General features: G+C 35.3%; 1 protein-coding gene across 6 annotated transcripts in view; it reads right to left on the bottom strand.

Moving 5' to 3' along the window:
- ZNF638 (zinc finger protein 638) overlaps positions 1 to 16,659 on the bottom strand; it is a 65,529-nt gene that overhangs the window by 2,302 nt on the left and 46,568 nt on the right. For 4 of the 6 annotated variants that reach the window (XM_029937569.1, XM_029937572.1, XM_029937570.1 and 1 more), the window contains 6 exons: positions 13,759 to 13,796; positions 7,917 to 9,141; positions 7,257 to 7,322; positions 3,853 to 4,807; positions 3,231 to 3,350; positions 447 to 545 (listed from right to left, as the gene is read on the bottom strand). In XM_029937569.1, coding sequence (XP_029793429.1) covers positions 447 to 545; positions 3,231 to 3,350; positions 3,853 to 4,807; positions 7,257 to 7,322; positions 7,917 to 9,141; positions 13,759 to 13,796 — 2,503 coding nt within the window. The remainder of the gene's footprint in view (positions 1 to 446; positions 546 to 3,230; positions 3,351 to 3,852; positions 4,808 to 7,256; positions 7,323 to 7,916; positions 9,142 to 13,758; positions 13,797 to 16,659) is intronic. The other 2 variants (XM_029937571.1, XM_029937574.1) reach the window with 2 other exon arrangements.

Raw genomic sequence — 16,659 nt, 5'->3', positions numbered from 1 at the left:
TTGTATTAAAATAAATCAAGAAAAAAAGAGGCAAAAAGTTGGGCAACTGTTTGCTTGAGGAATATGCTGGGTAAACAAATATGGTGCTCCTGAACTCATTTTAGCTGGCCAAGAAAGTTTGCTAGCCAATCTTTTCAGCATGTTCTATTTAACTGAAATTTCTGTCTAAGCAAGTATAACTCAATTCTTTCCATAGCAGCAAATAAAGTACAGGAATACAAGAAGAGACATTTCCCAGAATGAAAAAAAAAAAAAAACCCTTGCTAGGTCTAATAAACTGTCTTCAGAAATGCCAATGTGAATTTCTACTCTAAATAATCTCTTCTAATTTCTACTCTAAAATGATCATCTAAGCAAGGTTACTGCACTAGTCATCTAAACAACAGAACACTTACTTTGGTACTGAACTTTTATTTCATATGGAGAAGGAAAAATGTCATGTTTACCTTCAAGGACATCAGATGCCACTGATTTCCCTAAAGAGTCCTCAATCTTCTTACGTTTCCGTTCTGGTTCTGAATCCTTTAATCCACATTCTTCATCAACTAAAATCATTAAATTTTCAAGGAAAAAAAGTTATTCAAAATAGACTTACAGCCTATAAACCTAATTATCAGATAGCCCCTGCCTTCAAAGATTCATTTATGGCGCATAAAGTACACCTTTGTTCATTAATCCCACTTGGCCACTCTTCCAAGATTCTTCAATGTTAGGAATAAACAGACAAAAGCTAATAGCATATTTTATTTGTATATTGCTCTCAAAAGAACCTAAAGGGTAATGGAAGAAGCACAAGTTCTATAATTACTGTCAAGAGTTAACTAGAGTATGTTAAAGGGCTGGGCTGGGCTGGGCAAGAGTGTGGATTAAGGAGGAAAAGACAGGGGCAGCAAATAATTCTGATGCCCTGTACTGAGGCTCTCCCAATCAGAGAAAACGGATCCTAAACTGACAGACTTAAAACCATTATCAGACAGAATTACAAGTGAAATTACAAATGTTAAAAGCTCAGCAAAGCAAGTAACATGTGAGAAACATTCAATGTTAGCAGACTCTGCATAATATGATCTTGGGAGAAGACAAAAATGGGAACTGGTTCCAAGCAATTCTGATTACCCTTGGTAGCTTTAATACCTTACTGTTAAGTAGTAACTGACAAATCTCCTTCACATATACACCACTTATTTAGCGTTTTTCTTGTGTGAGATAAGCAGGTGAAATCATCATTATCCCTATTTCTTCGTAGATGGAGAAAGCAAAACCAAGACATAAGAAACTGTAAGTATGCCCAAGGTTGCAAGGCATTGGACAGAGGCTAGAACCAAAGCTTGTGACTTCAAGTTCAGTGTTCTCTCTGTGCAACTGGCCCACACTCTTCAACAAATCTGAGGAGATGGACAGGAACTATGAAATCATTATTCTTTGTTTTACAAGTCATCAAGTCCTAAAGAGTCAATCAGGCTATCTCCCTTTCCGTGACTTGCTAAAATAGCCTGTAGTCTCTTCCTATAAAAGTTTATTCCCTCACCAGAGTAACAAACTTTCTCAAACACATTTGCTCCTGATACTCTATAGGTACATTCATCTTGTAATAATAAAAATATATATTCTATATAGATATAATTATTTAAATATATTAGAAAATATTTTAGGTTTAAAATTGTTTAGAAAATTACTTTTGCTTCTGCTAGGTCCTTTTGTCAAACGTATTGTCCATTAACAGAAATAAATTGTTACATAAACAGTATATAAGTCATCTTTATTCTTCAGCTGAGATGAGGCAGTTCTAGGCAAGCTGGGAGCTGCAAACAGAAATCCTGGGAGAAAAACACTTTCATGAAATCGTGCTAGGAGCTATTTGTCAGATTACCAAACTAGTAACTATAGTTTTGTTATCAAGGAGAAGTTATGGAGAAGAATAGACAAAGAAGGAAGAGTACCCACTTGGCCATGGGAGAGAGCTTCAAGAAAGAAGACATGATCAATAGTAATAAATAATAGCAGAAAGGTCAAATAAAACCAAATTAGGAAGTAAAGAAAACTTAATGAATCAAGCTGGGGGTTTCTTTGTCAACATCAATTTCAGGAAAGTAGATTAGAAAGAAGCCAAAATATATTCAGTTTAATGAGAAGAAGTGAAAACAGGTAATTCCTTCCAGATACTTTGCATTGAAAGCAAAGAGAAGGGAGCCAGAAGGATTCCCAAGTTAAGGGCATGGTTTTTTTTTTTAATGGGAAAAGACTTGGCTGTATTTTATATGTGAGGTGCCAAGGTAGGTTAAATATAAGCTGGTAGAGAGGGGAGACCCTCTATTTGTTCTGGTAAATGGAAATGAAAGCAAGGTTATTCAGAGAGGAATGAGCTGGGTAATGTAGTAGGTGATAAAGAGTGGGGAAATATTTATATTACATCTGGTTAAGAAATGAGGAAGAAAGGAGGCCTAGTACAGACTATGCAGCAGCACTGAGGGCCCAGGTGAGATCAGATTCAATGAACTTGGACTGGATCACAGTTGGCAGTTTTTCCTTAAAGAAGATAGGACAGAAATGCAAGAGGGCAAGGAGGATACATCACAGAGAATGACTCAAAGGATACCTTGTAGTGCTGTTTAAAGTCATCCCAGTAGTGGATTTTTTTGTTTTAACTCTCTAAAAGTGTCAACGTGAGATGTGGAACTGTATCCTTTTTTTCTTACCCTTTTTATAATTTTGCTATGAATATAATGGACACAATGACAAATATTTGTTGAGTGACTAGAGTATACACTCTCACTAGACACTGGTCCCTATTTGTTTCAAGATACATTTTATCAATGTTAAGACATCTTGTTTAATTCATTGGCTAGCTGCTTGGCAGCCTCCAAAAAGCAAGGGATTTCGGTCCACAAATAAACATTAAGTAATGATTTCTACTTGATGCTGCAACATGGTCAGAATAACCTTTTGTGTATCATTTCCACAAATTTGTCACGTTCTATTGTCATATTCTATCACAAAAGGATTGACTACTATTCTGTTACCCCATTCCATTATACTCCATTATCTTTAAGTTACAAAGACAAAAACCTTTATCCAGATAAGGCTGCCTTCTCTTACCCACCCCCACCCCCCACTCTATTTCGCTGTTTTTCTACTTTTCTTCTTAGATGGTAGACCACTGGAATTTCAATGACCACCTTATGTTGTATTACTCTCTACACTCCTCCCCGCTTCCATCAATCCTGTTTTACCTTCACTAATTTGGAAGGCCTCTTCACCTCTCACTGGTTCTGCCGCAACAGCTCTTTCCGATGGTAGTGTTTTCCCAATTCTAACTCTCTTGGCTGGAGTTTTAGCTTTAAAGAAAAAGTCTAATTTATTGCTATAGTAATAGCATGGCATTCTTAGTTCAGAAATTATTTTGATCTTCCAAAAGGGAGCTAAATCTATTATTCTATACCATCAAAATATTACATAAAAGTAAACTGGTACCTTTACAAATTTTTCTAAATCCTAAATCTAAGGAAAAACTAGGAGGCAGTCTGGTATAACAACATCCTTCTATTCATCAAAGCTGTGTTTTCCAGTAACACAAATATACCTTTTCCATCCCAATTCTAATTTGGGCATTCTAGTTTGCTTTCCAGCTTTATCATCTTTTTCTGAGGTATGATAATTTGGGACAAAGTCTGCTCTGTAACTAAAAGAAATCTGTGAACTTGTACACATTTCTTTGGATAATATCACTGGCCATATTGTGGTCTTCTTATATTAATACAGGAGAAGTTATTAATAATGCTGCAACATCTATTTTTAAAATTTTTAATGAAATACCCTCATAAAGAAGAAAAACTACCACTTCTAAGTATCTACCTGCTAAATGTCTTTCAATCATGGTTTTCAGATCTTCTTCCATAACATCCTCATTTATTGGACCAACGTGGGACAAGGCCTCAAGCTTCATCTTCTTTGTGTCTACAGCTCTCTTTTTTCGATCCCCTTTTTTATCTGTGGGATGGTCATTTTTGCTTTGAGCTAATTCAACTTTTAAATCATTGTCTCCATCTTCTTCCTCTCCAACTTCATCAACAGTAACAAAATTAAGCTCTTCTTTAAGGTTGTTAAAATCTGCCAGGGAGTCTTCATCCTCTTCAGTTACTTCATCCAAAGTCACTAAATGCAAATCACTGCTGTCATCCTGTATTTCATCTACAGTAACTAAGGTAGAAGGGTCTTCAGGCATCTGGGAGGAAATGAACCCAATGGGATCCCTTCCGGTATTTCCCTCATCTCCTTTAGTATTTAAAGTGGTAAAACTTAAGTCTGCCGATTCATCTAAAGGTAGCTCCTCAACTTCTCCAATTTCGTCCACAGTTACCAAGCGTTCCTGTTTGAGGAGATCTTGTTCTTCAGCCACTGACAGTACAGTAACATCTTTAGGTTCGCTATGGGAAATGCAATCATCTTGATCAATTAACTCATCTAACGTAAGAAGTGAATTTGAATTTTTTACCATTTCTTCCATATTTATTTCTTCTTCATCAATTACTTCATCCACAGTGACAAGAGCTTGTGCTAGATGTGCAGCTCCATCTTCCTCTTCCCCAATCTCATCCAATGTTACAAAAGATAATTCCCCTTCAACAACACGAGGAGCAGAAGTTTTCCCTTTCTTCTTTTTTAAGTTAAGTTCAGAGGAAGGAGTATTTTTGAGACCTTCTTTTCTTTTTCCCTTTACTGGGTTCTGCTTGACTTGAAAAGGATTTACTTCTTCTATAACCTCATCCACCGTGACAAATTCATCCAAATTAAATGGAAATGATGATTCCTATTGGAAAGATTAAAAAAAAAAATCACAGAACTGTAAACAGAACCAGTTACCAATAACTGGTTAGGTTCCAAATAATCCCAAAATGTGCCTGAAGTATCATCTGAAGAACTGCAGGGCAAAGAAGTTTCCAACAGGCTGAGAGAAGCTAATTTTTAAAGCCCCACAAATGAATGAGCTCTAATTCATAATAAACAATATCAGAGCTAAAATCTTAACAATATCAACCTAATTCCATCATTACTTAATTTCAGTAAGATTACAATTATTTCCTAAGTGATATAGGAGTTTTGAAATATGAAGCACAAAAATACTACATTTAAAAGTACGTATTAGGGGCACCTGGGTGGCTTAGTCAGTTAAGCACCCGACTTCGGCTCAGGTCATGATCTCACGGTTCATGGGTTCAAGCCCCGCATCAGGTTCTGTGCTGACAGCTAGCTCAGAGCCTGGAGCCTGTCTTCAGATTCTGTGTCTCCCTCTCTCTTTCTGACCCTCCCCTTGCTCACGCTGTCTCTCTCTCTCTCTCAAAAATAAATACATTAAAAAAAGAAAAAAAGAAGGCAAAATACCTTAACAAATAAAGAAAAAAATAAAAGTATATACCAAAAAATTAAAAATAAAAATAGAGCTACCCTACGACCCAGCAATTGCACTACTAGGTATTTATCCAAGGGACACAGGTGTGCTGTTTCAAAGGGGCACATGCACCCCAATGTTTATAGCAGCACTATCCACAATAACCAAAGTATGGAAAGAGCACAAATGTCCATCAACAGATGAATGGATAAAGATGTGGTATATATATTACTCAGCAATCAAAAAGAATGAAATCTTACCATTTGCAACTACATGGTTGGAACTAGAGTATTATGCTAAGCGAAATTAGTGTCAGAGAAAGACAAATATCTTAAGACTTCATTCATATGAGGACTTTAAGATACAAAACAGATGAACATAAGGAAAGTGAAGCAAAGATAATATAAAAACAGGGAGGGGGACAAAAACATAAGAGACTCTTAAATATGGAGAACAAACAGAAGGTTACTGGAGGGGTTGAGGGAGGGGGGATGGGCTAAGTGGGTAAGGGGCATTGACGAATCTACTCTTTAAATCATTGTTACACTATATGCTAACTAACTTGGATGTAAAATAAAAAAATTAACAAAAATACATTTAAAAATAATAAATAAAAGCATTTATTAATTACAATAATGTAAAGCATTTGCTGTTCCCTGTTAAATGTCATCTAAAAGTGTTCTAGGAGACCTAATAGACTATTAAAAGTACCTCAAATGTAGCTGGAAAGTAAATAGCTAAGTAGATCATTCCATTAATGAATTAAGATATACAACATTAATATAAAGTTTATTTTTATTAAGTAGTACCTAATACCAAATATAACTTCATTTGAGGGAAAAAAAACCCAGTATGTGGAGCACCTGGGGTTGCTCAGTTGGTTAGGCATCCAACTCTTGATTTCAGCGCAAGTCATGATCTCATGATTGTGAAATTGAGCCGTGTTGGGCTCCACAGTGAGCATGGAGCCTGCTTGGGATTCTGTCCCTCTCCCTCTGCCCCTCCCTCACTTGCATGTACTTTCTCTCTCTCTCTCAAAATTTAATTAATATGAGAGAGAGAGTTAACAGTATTTTGAAAAATGGTGTTAATCCTGAAAAGCAGGCCTCCTACAAATTTAGTATGCTATCAACAATCAGTTACTAGTATATATATAATGACATTAGGACATATACCCAGTAATGGGGGGGAGGCAGAAACATCTAAGCATTTGTAATATCCTCTTATTAAGACAACAGAAGTAACTGTTATCCTTACTTCTGCTTCTTAAACTACTACCATTTCTCCTTGCCCCTAATAAAATAGGCCCCAATTCATCCCCTACCAGGAGAAAAACATAAAATGACTGAAAAAATATTCTATGAATGGTAGAAACCTAAAATATCAAACAACAACAACAACAACAAAAACAAAGACATTTATTTGGCAGTAGAACTTAGTATCAGGAAAGCAAATCTTAGAGCCCATCCAGTTAGGTTAAATTGAGCCATTTCAAAAGGAAGACCTGTTTGCAAGTTCCACAAAATCTCAAGGACTCCAGTCAAACACCAGTCTCCTTTATATAAGTGCTTTTACTCTGTGGTTATAACTATTGCCATCAATATGATATTAGAGAGATTTTCCTATTTTAATTCCCTTCCTACCCCTGTATAATTTTTTTGCCCTGCACCACGAACACAAACCATTTAGCCTAGTTCAAGATCAAAAACAACAAAAAAATTGGTGGTAGGGTAAAAACTAAGGTACCTCATTCCTGTCCCTTACTCTGTATTAAATTGATTACTACAGAAGAGACACAAGTTATACCACAGATGAACTCTTCTGCTGAAGGATAGAATAGAAGGCTTAATGTTAATGACTTGTTTCTTACCTCTTTAGATTTGGAACTTCTACCAGTGGTGCTTTTAAGATTCCTAGTGTTTTGCCCAGCCAAAGTCTGAAACATTAAGTAAACAATATAGAAAAATAGAATTTACAACTATGTTATTAATATCCTTAAAAAAATCCAAACACCAACAATATCCCAAACATGTTAATTATGCAAATAGTTAACAGGCATACCACACTAAGTCAACAATCATTTAACAGCACAGGCATCATCTCTGTAAGCTGTAGTTAAATTGTTTTACTGATCTTTTCTTCCCTATAGCCACAATGTCTACGTTGGGCAATCAGTAAACTGATAAAGGAAGCTTCAATTTAAAAAAGAAAACCGTTTCCTATGCAGAAGCAGAGTGCTAAGTCACCTCAGGACATTTGCTGTAGACTTTTTTTAAAACCGCAGTTATAGTTCTGACCACATTTTATCCAAATAATGTTTTTCAAACCTGTTAGTGAATCACAAACTTAAGTTTATTTTTCTAAATGTCTATTGGCTTAAATCAATGGAATCATTAAGAGAAACTGGGAGTTTGGGGGTGGAGTGAGGAGATGAAAGTATAAAACAAGATTACATCTCCTACTCCAAAGCTACCACAGCAGAGATATTCATTTCAAAGACACACTGAGCCATTCTTCCTACCCTCCTCACCTTATTGTTGCTGTCATCCCGTTTCATGATGGAAGGTCTAGCCTCTGTTTCCTGAGACTGTTTTGTAATATCCCTGTAATCCAGTTTAGAATCCTTGCCTTGCAGGGCTGAGATCCTTCCACTGCCTCCTCTGGGAACACCGCAGTGAGTGAGTCTGAATTTATTGCTGTTTTCAGCCAAGCCTGATCTAGCACTTGTAGGTTTAAGGAGACCCACTTCCTTGGCTGAAAGTTTCTTTTCAGCATTTATTTGATCTCTGAGTACAGATTTTAGAAGACTTTTCTGGTTTTCAGATTTTGAAGCTGTAGCTTTTGCCTTTGGAGAGGAGACCATACCAGCCTTGATGCTTGGTTTAGTGCCAGATGTATTTGATACAGCCAACATACTAGTTTTACTAGTTTCATCAGGCTTATTGGCCTGACCCATTCCTTTATTTGAGTATGCCTTGGTCACAGCATTTTCTGCAGGCTTTTCTTTCACTGTTGCCACAATCTTTTCCAACTTCTCTGCAACCATCCTAGCATCATTCTTTTCAACCTTTTCTGTTCCTATTTGCAGATCCATTCTGGTTTCCTTACTATTAATTTCATTCTCCTCCTTTTCATACATGTTACTTTTCTCAGGAATTCCCTTTTTATTCACTGCCTTCTCATCCCTGATGGAAATTCCAGGTACTAAGGCCACAACACAAGGAGATGGTACTAAATCTGAAACAGTTCCATGTTTGTCCACTTCAGCTACAGCTTCTATCATAGACTGTGTAATCCCAGAAAAGAAATCTTCTGCTTCACATGGAGATTCTTCTAGAATTCCTTTAATGTTCCTTTCTTCTATAAATGCACTGTCAGACGTAGATAATTCTGTTTCAGGGTTAATAATTTCTGCCTCTTCCTTTTCAAAGTCACTGGTATACACTTGCTGATTTAAAACACACTCCTCTACATTTTCAGTGAATAATTCAATACTGATTGGAGTGGATGCTACAAGAGGAATTTCCACTTTGATCTCTTCTTCTTGAGTTTCAACTTCCAATGTTTCAATAGCAAAGTCAGAGACACACAGTGCTTTTTCGGGTTCTTCCACACAAGGTTGTTCCAGCTGTATAGAAGTTTCTGTTTCAATGTTGGGAACAGTTTCCTCTTCAACCTCACTAGGTTTAACAGAGGGACTATCAGCTGCTGTTTGCACCTCACTTTCATCAACTGGACTGTTTTTCAAGTCAGGGCTAAAAGTATTTAAAAACAAACAAAAAAGAACACAAACAAAAACACAAACAAAAATCAAACTATGATGAGAATTCAACCTTTATAAATAATCCTGCTGATGCCAATTGTTAAGACGTCTTGATGCATTAGTAATAAGCACTGGGAAAGCCAGGCAATAGACAATAAAATAGTTAAGATGTTTTGACATCAATATGTAAACAATATAAAAACTTTAAAAAGATCCTCCATTGCACTGAAGATTTCTTTTTAGTTCAAAGGAAATAATGACAAAACAATAATCACTGATATAATTCTTCTAACCAATTTTTTCCCTTCTGTGTCACGTCTGCACTAGACATGAGAAGGCTGAATGTGAATGTGAGACAGCTCAAATTAAGATCTTCCTACGAGTGGTAACTGAAATAATAAAATTTATGTGTATAGTTCTATAATTAAACTAATAATCCAGGCATTGAAGTTTAAAATTTTAAGTGAATCTTACCTAAAATGAACAGAAAAAGGAAATGGTAGGGAGAAAAGGCTATTTACCATATCACCTTTTGTTTTTTGAATGTGAGACAGATTTGGTTTTTCCCAAGAACTGTATTTATTAATAATAATACCTAAAAGAGAACTTTCTTTGGAAGTATCTTTTAAATACTCTATTAGATTTAAAGTTGGAGGTAAAATTAATAGAATCACCTTAACATAAAGGATGTGCCTTTGGCTACTTGAGTGAAAAGGTATATATTAAAACAAATCTTTCCAGTTACAGAGAGTAATTTAGAATTCTAAAGTTTTGAGTAAAATTATTCAGAAGAAATGGAGAAAATACATGGCTAATATATACAACTGATCTTATTTCATTGTGGTCTTCGTAAATCCAAAGTAAACAGTGTATGTGATTCTATAATCCAACTTCTTTCATTGAGACAGAGAGTTAACTCTTTATATTAATGTTCCATAGATCAGAGATTATCTTGAAGAGTGACAAGGAAAATCTTAGCTTCCAAAACAATGTCCAGCATGCTACAACACAAATCAAATTTAACAAAGACATCCACTTAATTACATTAGAAGCAGCACGTTAGAGGAAGACACCAGAATGCCATTTCAATTCCTCATAGTAAAGAATACTGTTTTCCAGGAAGGAAGGGATGAGACGAACCCTTGATATGATTCTCAGAGGATGGTTATATATCTCTTAGTTAATGCAAGATGAGGTGTAGCAGTGTCCTGAGATGTTAACATTTCAAAACTCTGGAAAAAGTAAGTGCTACCGTATCAGGGTCTTATCATTTGAGACAATAAACTGGTCTTCTCCTCCAAAGATGGTTAAGTTTAAACTTCCAAAGGAAAAACCGTTCTAAAAGATCAGAGAAATACCTCTAGATGAAAAGCTATAAAGGCAGGGTTTGAGGTATTTAAGTTCAACGGTTAGTAACAACAGACCTTAATCAATATGTATTCTATTCGTTTATATAACCTTCCTTTATATGCTGAAAAGGGCTCAAAACATTTTATTCGAAATAATTCATTTCCTTTATATTCAAAAATAGGAATGGCTGATTCTAAGTGTTCCAAATCCTTCAAACTAGTCAAAATAAGACCTGTGGCCAAGTACAAATATGACAAAGATAAGAAAAGTTGTAACATTTAGTTTTAATAGTTATGTAAATATTATTTCTCAAAAATGTAAGCTTTCATTTTTATGTTTAAAGACTCATTTTCAATAAATAAGATTAAATTCAAACTCCTACCTCATTATAGAACTGAACCATTAACACTAAATGCTTTAGGGCTATACAGAAACACAAATCTACTGGCCCGAAAGGAAAACAATGGAGATGTTGATTCCTGGCTTCAGGACACAGTAAGTCCTTCTGCCTGACCATACTTAAGGTCTGTCAACAGAAAAAGCTACTATCTTTTATACAAATCACTATGCAGTTCCACACTTCAAACAGAGAGCATGGACCTACTTGGAAAAATATATTACCATGTTTGTTCATATGTGTTTGTCTTTTTATATTTTAGTGCTTTCTTCATGTATTTCATTTACCAAAAACTAACATCTAGGATTCTGGCTAATATGGGGGGGAAAAAAACCTCTGTGTTCATCAAGTTAGCCTGGAAAGTCCATTTGAGATGTCAAATAAATCAATTATTAACACTGAAATTAAAAAAAAAAAAAAGTCTTTTAAAGATCAAAGAAAACAGAGTCATATTTTGGGAAATGGCACAAAAAAGAAACCGGGAAGGCATTCAGGATATAGGTATCTAATTTCCACCCCTGTCCCACTTCCATCTCCCCATAAATACCAGGGTTTCAAAACTTAAGAAAAGCTAGACATGAGAACAAAGGTTAATACCATACCCTACACTTTCCGAGAAATTTTAGACTACAACTTAACAATACTGGAGATTAGTATTTATATTTCAGAGGGCCACTGGGTACTTCCCAACATTATTAATGAGTTGGTGAAAACTGCACCTTGCATCCTTTTTTGCAGCCTTAATTACATGGTAAGAAAATAGTGTTTACATGGGAGGGAATGAGAACAGGCAAAATGTAGATTATTATTAATATATCCATAGATTTCTTTTAAATAGGAAACATATTTAAATACGCTGCACTAATTATAAACAAAAGAATCACATTCAAGATGAATCAGCACCTGAAAGCATTTCAAAAACAAAAGCAACACAAGCCACCACTATTTTCCCAGGATCACTTTACTCTGATAAAGAAATGTGAAGTATTCAGGCCCCATCCCATATCTTTTTCTCTAACGTCACATAAGACAGAAAACGGCAAAATGGAAATTAAGTTATTAGTACTAGAATTTTAAAAATGAGTTTTATAAGATTAAACAACTATCTGTAAATTCATTAAAAAGTATCTTTGGGGCACCCGGGTAGCTCTTGATCTCAGCTCAGGTTATGATCTCATGGTTGGTGGGTTTGTGCCTCATATCAGGCTATGCTGACAAAGAGACCACATAGTATTCTCTCTATCCCCCTCTCTCTCTCTCTCTCTCTCTCTCTCTCTCTCTCTCTTTGCTCCTCCCTGCTCATGCCCACACAAGCTCACTCTTTCTTTCTCTCAAAAATAAACAAACTTAAAAAAATAAAGGATCTCTGATTTTAAAAGGTTAAGTCAAAATAGTAAGAGGAAAAAAATGACCAGAACACAGACACTCGCTGTTCTTGCAGACCTGAAACTATGTCAAATGAAATATATAAAATGAATTTTTGAAAGAGCTTACTCCTTCAGCCAGAGTTAGTGTGGCCAAACTGTAGGTCTACCTATGTAACATGTGGCATTACCACTCATTAAGCCCTTCGTGGGCTTCAATATCCAACAGTGTTGTTGGTATTACTTCTTAGACATATTAACATAATTGGTATTGATGATGTACAATTTAAAAAAGTTTACACTGACAAATAGAGATCTAACTGCTTTAAGTTACCAACATATTTTGAAGTACTCTTAATTACCTTTATCATTTAAAAGTCTTATATAAGAATTACTAAGAAAAACTGGAACATGTAGGTGGCTCAGTCAGTTGAGCATCTGACTTCAGCTCAGGTTATGATCTCACAGTTCATGAGCTGGAGCCCAGCATCAGGCTCACTGCTGTCAGCATAGAGCCCACTTTGGATCCTTTGTCCACCTCTCTGCCCCTCCCCCACTCATGCACACTCACTCTCTCTCTCAAAAATGAATAAACATAAAAATCCATAAGACATCCTGCTTTTCAGGCATCTTAAAATTAGTGCATCAAATAAAACAAACTTCTCATATTTAAACACTTTCAAAATGTTCTTTCATTACTACATTGACTCTAACAAGGGCAAATCGCTTAGTATTAAAAAGGGAAAAGAATTCTAAACCAGTGATTCCCAATGAAAAGCAGTAAAAAGAAGGTAATTAATTGGTAAGTGTAAAAGTAGTTGTAAGAATGAGAAAGTTACTAGGACGAGGGTGTACTGTATAGTCTAAACAAGGCTGAGTCACTAGTTTGTGTAGACCTGTAAAAACAAATTTTCACTTTTCATCCAAGTTTTCAAACATTATTTTGTTTTATAATAAATATTTTTTCCTTCACCCAAGTTGTTTACAAAAAGTATCAAAATACATAGTGAATACTTTCTTTTTGATTTTAAGTCAATGAAATTTTATTACTGTGTTTATTCTGCAATAGAAAATTCTAACAAGAATATAATACTGATAACAGAATCAAGTTTTTCAAAAGCCTTAGTGAAACATTTCATAAAGAAGTCATATTTATGTATTTAATTCAAGCTGAGCTTACATATTCGGTTTTTCTAAAATATCAGTAAATACCTGAGACAAAAACCAAAACGACGCTCCTTCAGTCAAAAAAACCCAAACAAACCAAAACAAAAAACAAAAAACAAAAAACAAACAAAAAAAACCCCCAACAAAAACGAACAAAAAACCCCACCAAACCACAGACACACAAACCGCTGCCACACTTCATATATACAACACAAAATGGACATGAAAGATACAGATTTTTGCTACAAGTGAATAGTTACTATAAAAGGCAGAAATAAAATTCAGTAATTAAATACTATGCAAAAATGATGGCAAACTTAGAGCAACCTACCTTTCTTTTCCTAGTTCTGGGTCTTTGTCAGCCTGAGCCTGTAACACAATTCCACATTTCATTAGAGGTTATTCTACCGAACTTTAAATATTTAACCCATCAGTGCAATGTTTTCAATTCTTAAAATCTAAGCTAAGGATACAAGACCACATCTTAAAAATGTATCAAAATGGCTAGTTTTCAGTGCCCACATAACTTTCAAATTCCAGAAATTTTCTCATTAAAGAGCCCTAAGGTGTTATAGAGAATAAGCAACACACAGTAACTAATGAAAATCAGTCTCCTTAGTTGATATAAACAAGAAACTTTAACTTTAAAACCTTACAATTACTGCCTTTTTAAAAAGAATAAAAACCATCAACCTGAAATACCAACATCTTCATTATGCAATTATTTAAAAAGACTTCTACTTACAAGAAAGATTACTGAGGGGTGTTGGGTGGTAGGATGGGCTAAATGAGCCATGGGCATTAAGGTGGGGACTTGTTGGGATGCACACTGGGTTGTTATAAGTAAGTGGTGAATCACTTAACTCTATTCCTGAAATCATTATTACACTATATGTTAACTAACTTGGATTTAAATAATAACAAAAAAATCTAAAAAAAAAAAAAGTTTTTTATTCAAAACACCTAGAAGTGCTGAGCAAAACTTAACAATGATCCTTTCAAACATATATCTAAACCACCAAAAAAGTAAAGTCTTAGGGTCCAAAATGGAAGCAGTAATTAAAATTCAATGAGAATTTTAATGGGGGCACCTGGATGGCTCAGGTCATGATCTCATGGTTTGTGAGTTTGAGCCTTGCATTGAGATCTCTGCTGTCTGGGCAGAGCCCACTTCAGATCCCATCCTCACCTCTCTCCACCCCTCCCCCACTCAGGCAAGCACACACTCTCAAAAATAAAGAAACTTTATAAACAAACAAACAAATAAAATGCTTTGCCTATGGAACCAAACACTGGTCCAGGCACTGACTGGGCACATCAGTGAACAAAACAGCAAAAACTTCTGTTCTTTAGAGCTTATGCATACCAGCTATATGCTTTTTCTGTGTGAATCATGTGTATTCTGAGTTGAGAATTATCTTTCTCTGTATTTTATCAGATTAAAAAGTGAAAATAATACTTTAAAGAAACTGAATTATGTGCCTAGGAGGATTCCTGGTGTGGGTGATGGGAACCCCCGGGTTTAAAGGCCTTCTTTACTGGGTTATCTTGTTGGGTCTTCAGTCTACAGTGTAATGATACATAACCAAAATTGAAGATGACAGTTGATAAGCCCCACCCACAATATTTACATGTAATCTTCCCATTCACAGGAAAAGCTTAAGGGGGGGAAGGGCTGGGCTGGGGGAGCTGTATGATAGTAAAGGAAATCTATACCAGATACCTGTATTCGCTAATTTGCTTCTTTATTCATAGAAAATGAGAAAAACAAATGTACAACAGAGAACGAGATAAGCATACAAAACAGACAAGGTATTTCAGAGAACCGAAATCAATTACAACTGAAATCCACAAAATCAGTTACAGGTGTTACTTTCAGAAAGATAGAACACTAAAATTTAGAGAGAGAAGATAATCAAAGAAATAACGAGAAAGACTTTTGCCGGGTGAAGAACATACCAATCTATAAATTCACTGAGTGCTCTAAGCAGGATATATGAAGTAAGTCCCAAACCAATGTAAAACCTTCCCTGTGCTAGCTAGCCTGATCCTCCTTGGAGTTCCTGAATCATCAAGTCTGTACTTAGCACTTGCTAAGGACTGTAGACTTGGCACTTGCCCTTCTTTTTTTAAAAAAACTTCCCTTCCTTTTTATTTGTAGACCTTGCTCTCTTACTTTGTTCAGGTCTTGAATAACTATTCCTCAGAGGAGCTATCTTTGACAACTCTAAAATACACATTCGCCCCCATCTATTACTCTCTACCTTTTTATCTTGATTGGTCTAAATAGCACTTCATAGCATTTTTTTCTTTTTTTACCACCTGATGTGTGTGTAAAAGAGAGTGAGCGAGAAAGATTTATAGTCTTTCTTCTCTAAAATACAAGCTCCTTGAGGACTTGGGACATCAATTCTTCTGTTTACCAATGCAGTCCAAAACAATGCTGGCATATAGATAAGCAATCAGATAACTATCTGATTAATGAATTAACCCATAAATGCTGAAAGCTTTCAGAAGAAAAAAAAAGAAATATATGAGATATAATTAGAATCAGCCTTCTCCTTAAAAAATACAGGTTAAGGGGCACCTGGCTGGCTCAGTCAGTAGAATATGCTATGCTTGATCTTGGGGTTGTAAGTTCAAGTCCCATGCTAGTTTGTAGAGAATACTTAAAAAATAAAATCTTAAAAAAAAAACAGTACAGGTTAGGAGCACAGAATTCTCTAGACAACTATCAATGAAATATGTAAAAGCAAAATAAAGTCAATTTCAAATACGCAGGGATTCAGAAATTTACTATCCACACACATTTTGGGTGGGGGGATTATCTGATGATGTAATCTAGCAAACAGAAAAGCAATCCAAGAGAGGAGATACAGAATCTAAGAAATGAAAGAAGTAACTCAGAAGAGCAATAAAAAGAAAATAAACATCTTCAGATGCTTTACAAAACAAATGGCCATAAATTTAGAACAAAGAGAAGAATCGCTCTAATGAGAGTAGATTCGATTCAACAAATAGTAATTAAGTTATACGACCTGAATAACAGTTATGAAGACAATCATCCTTTTTCCTTTCAACAACAACCTCTAGCCCTAACTGTACAGGAAATAATCCAAACACCGAAGAAAACAAAAACACAGTATCATTTTGAAAAATGAATGAAAATATAAGAAAGTCACCTCCAAATGTACAAAATACTGTATTTCCTTCCTTATAGACCCACCCTCAC

This window comes from Suricata suricatta, chromosome 4 (genome assembly GCF_006229205.1).
Source record: "Suricata suricatta isolate VVHF042 chromosome 4, meerkat_22Aug2017_6uvM2_HiC, whole genome shotgun sequence".
Classification (NCBI taxonomy): domain Eukaryota; kingdom Metazoa; phylum Chordata; class Mammalia; order Carnivora; family Herpestidae; genus Suricata; species Suricata suricatta.
Note: the sequence above shows the minus strand (reverse complement) of the source record. Positions and strands in the feature narration are given on the sequence as shown.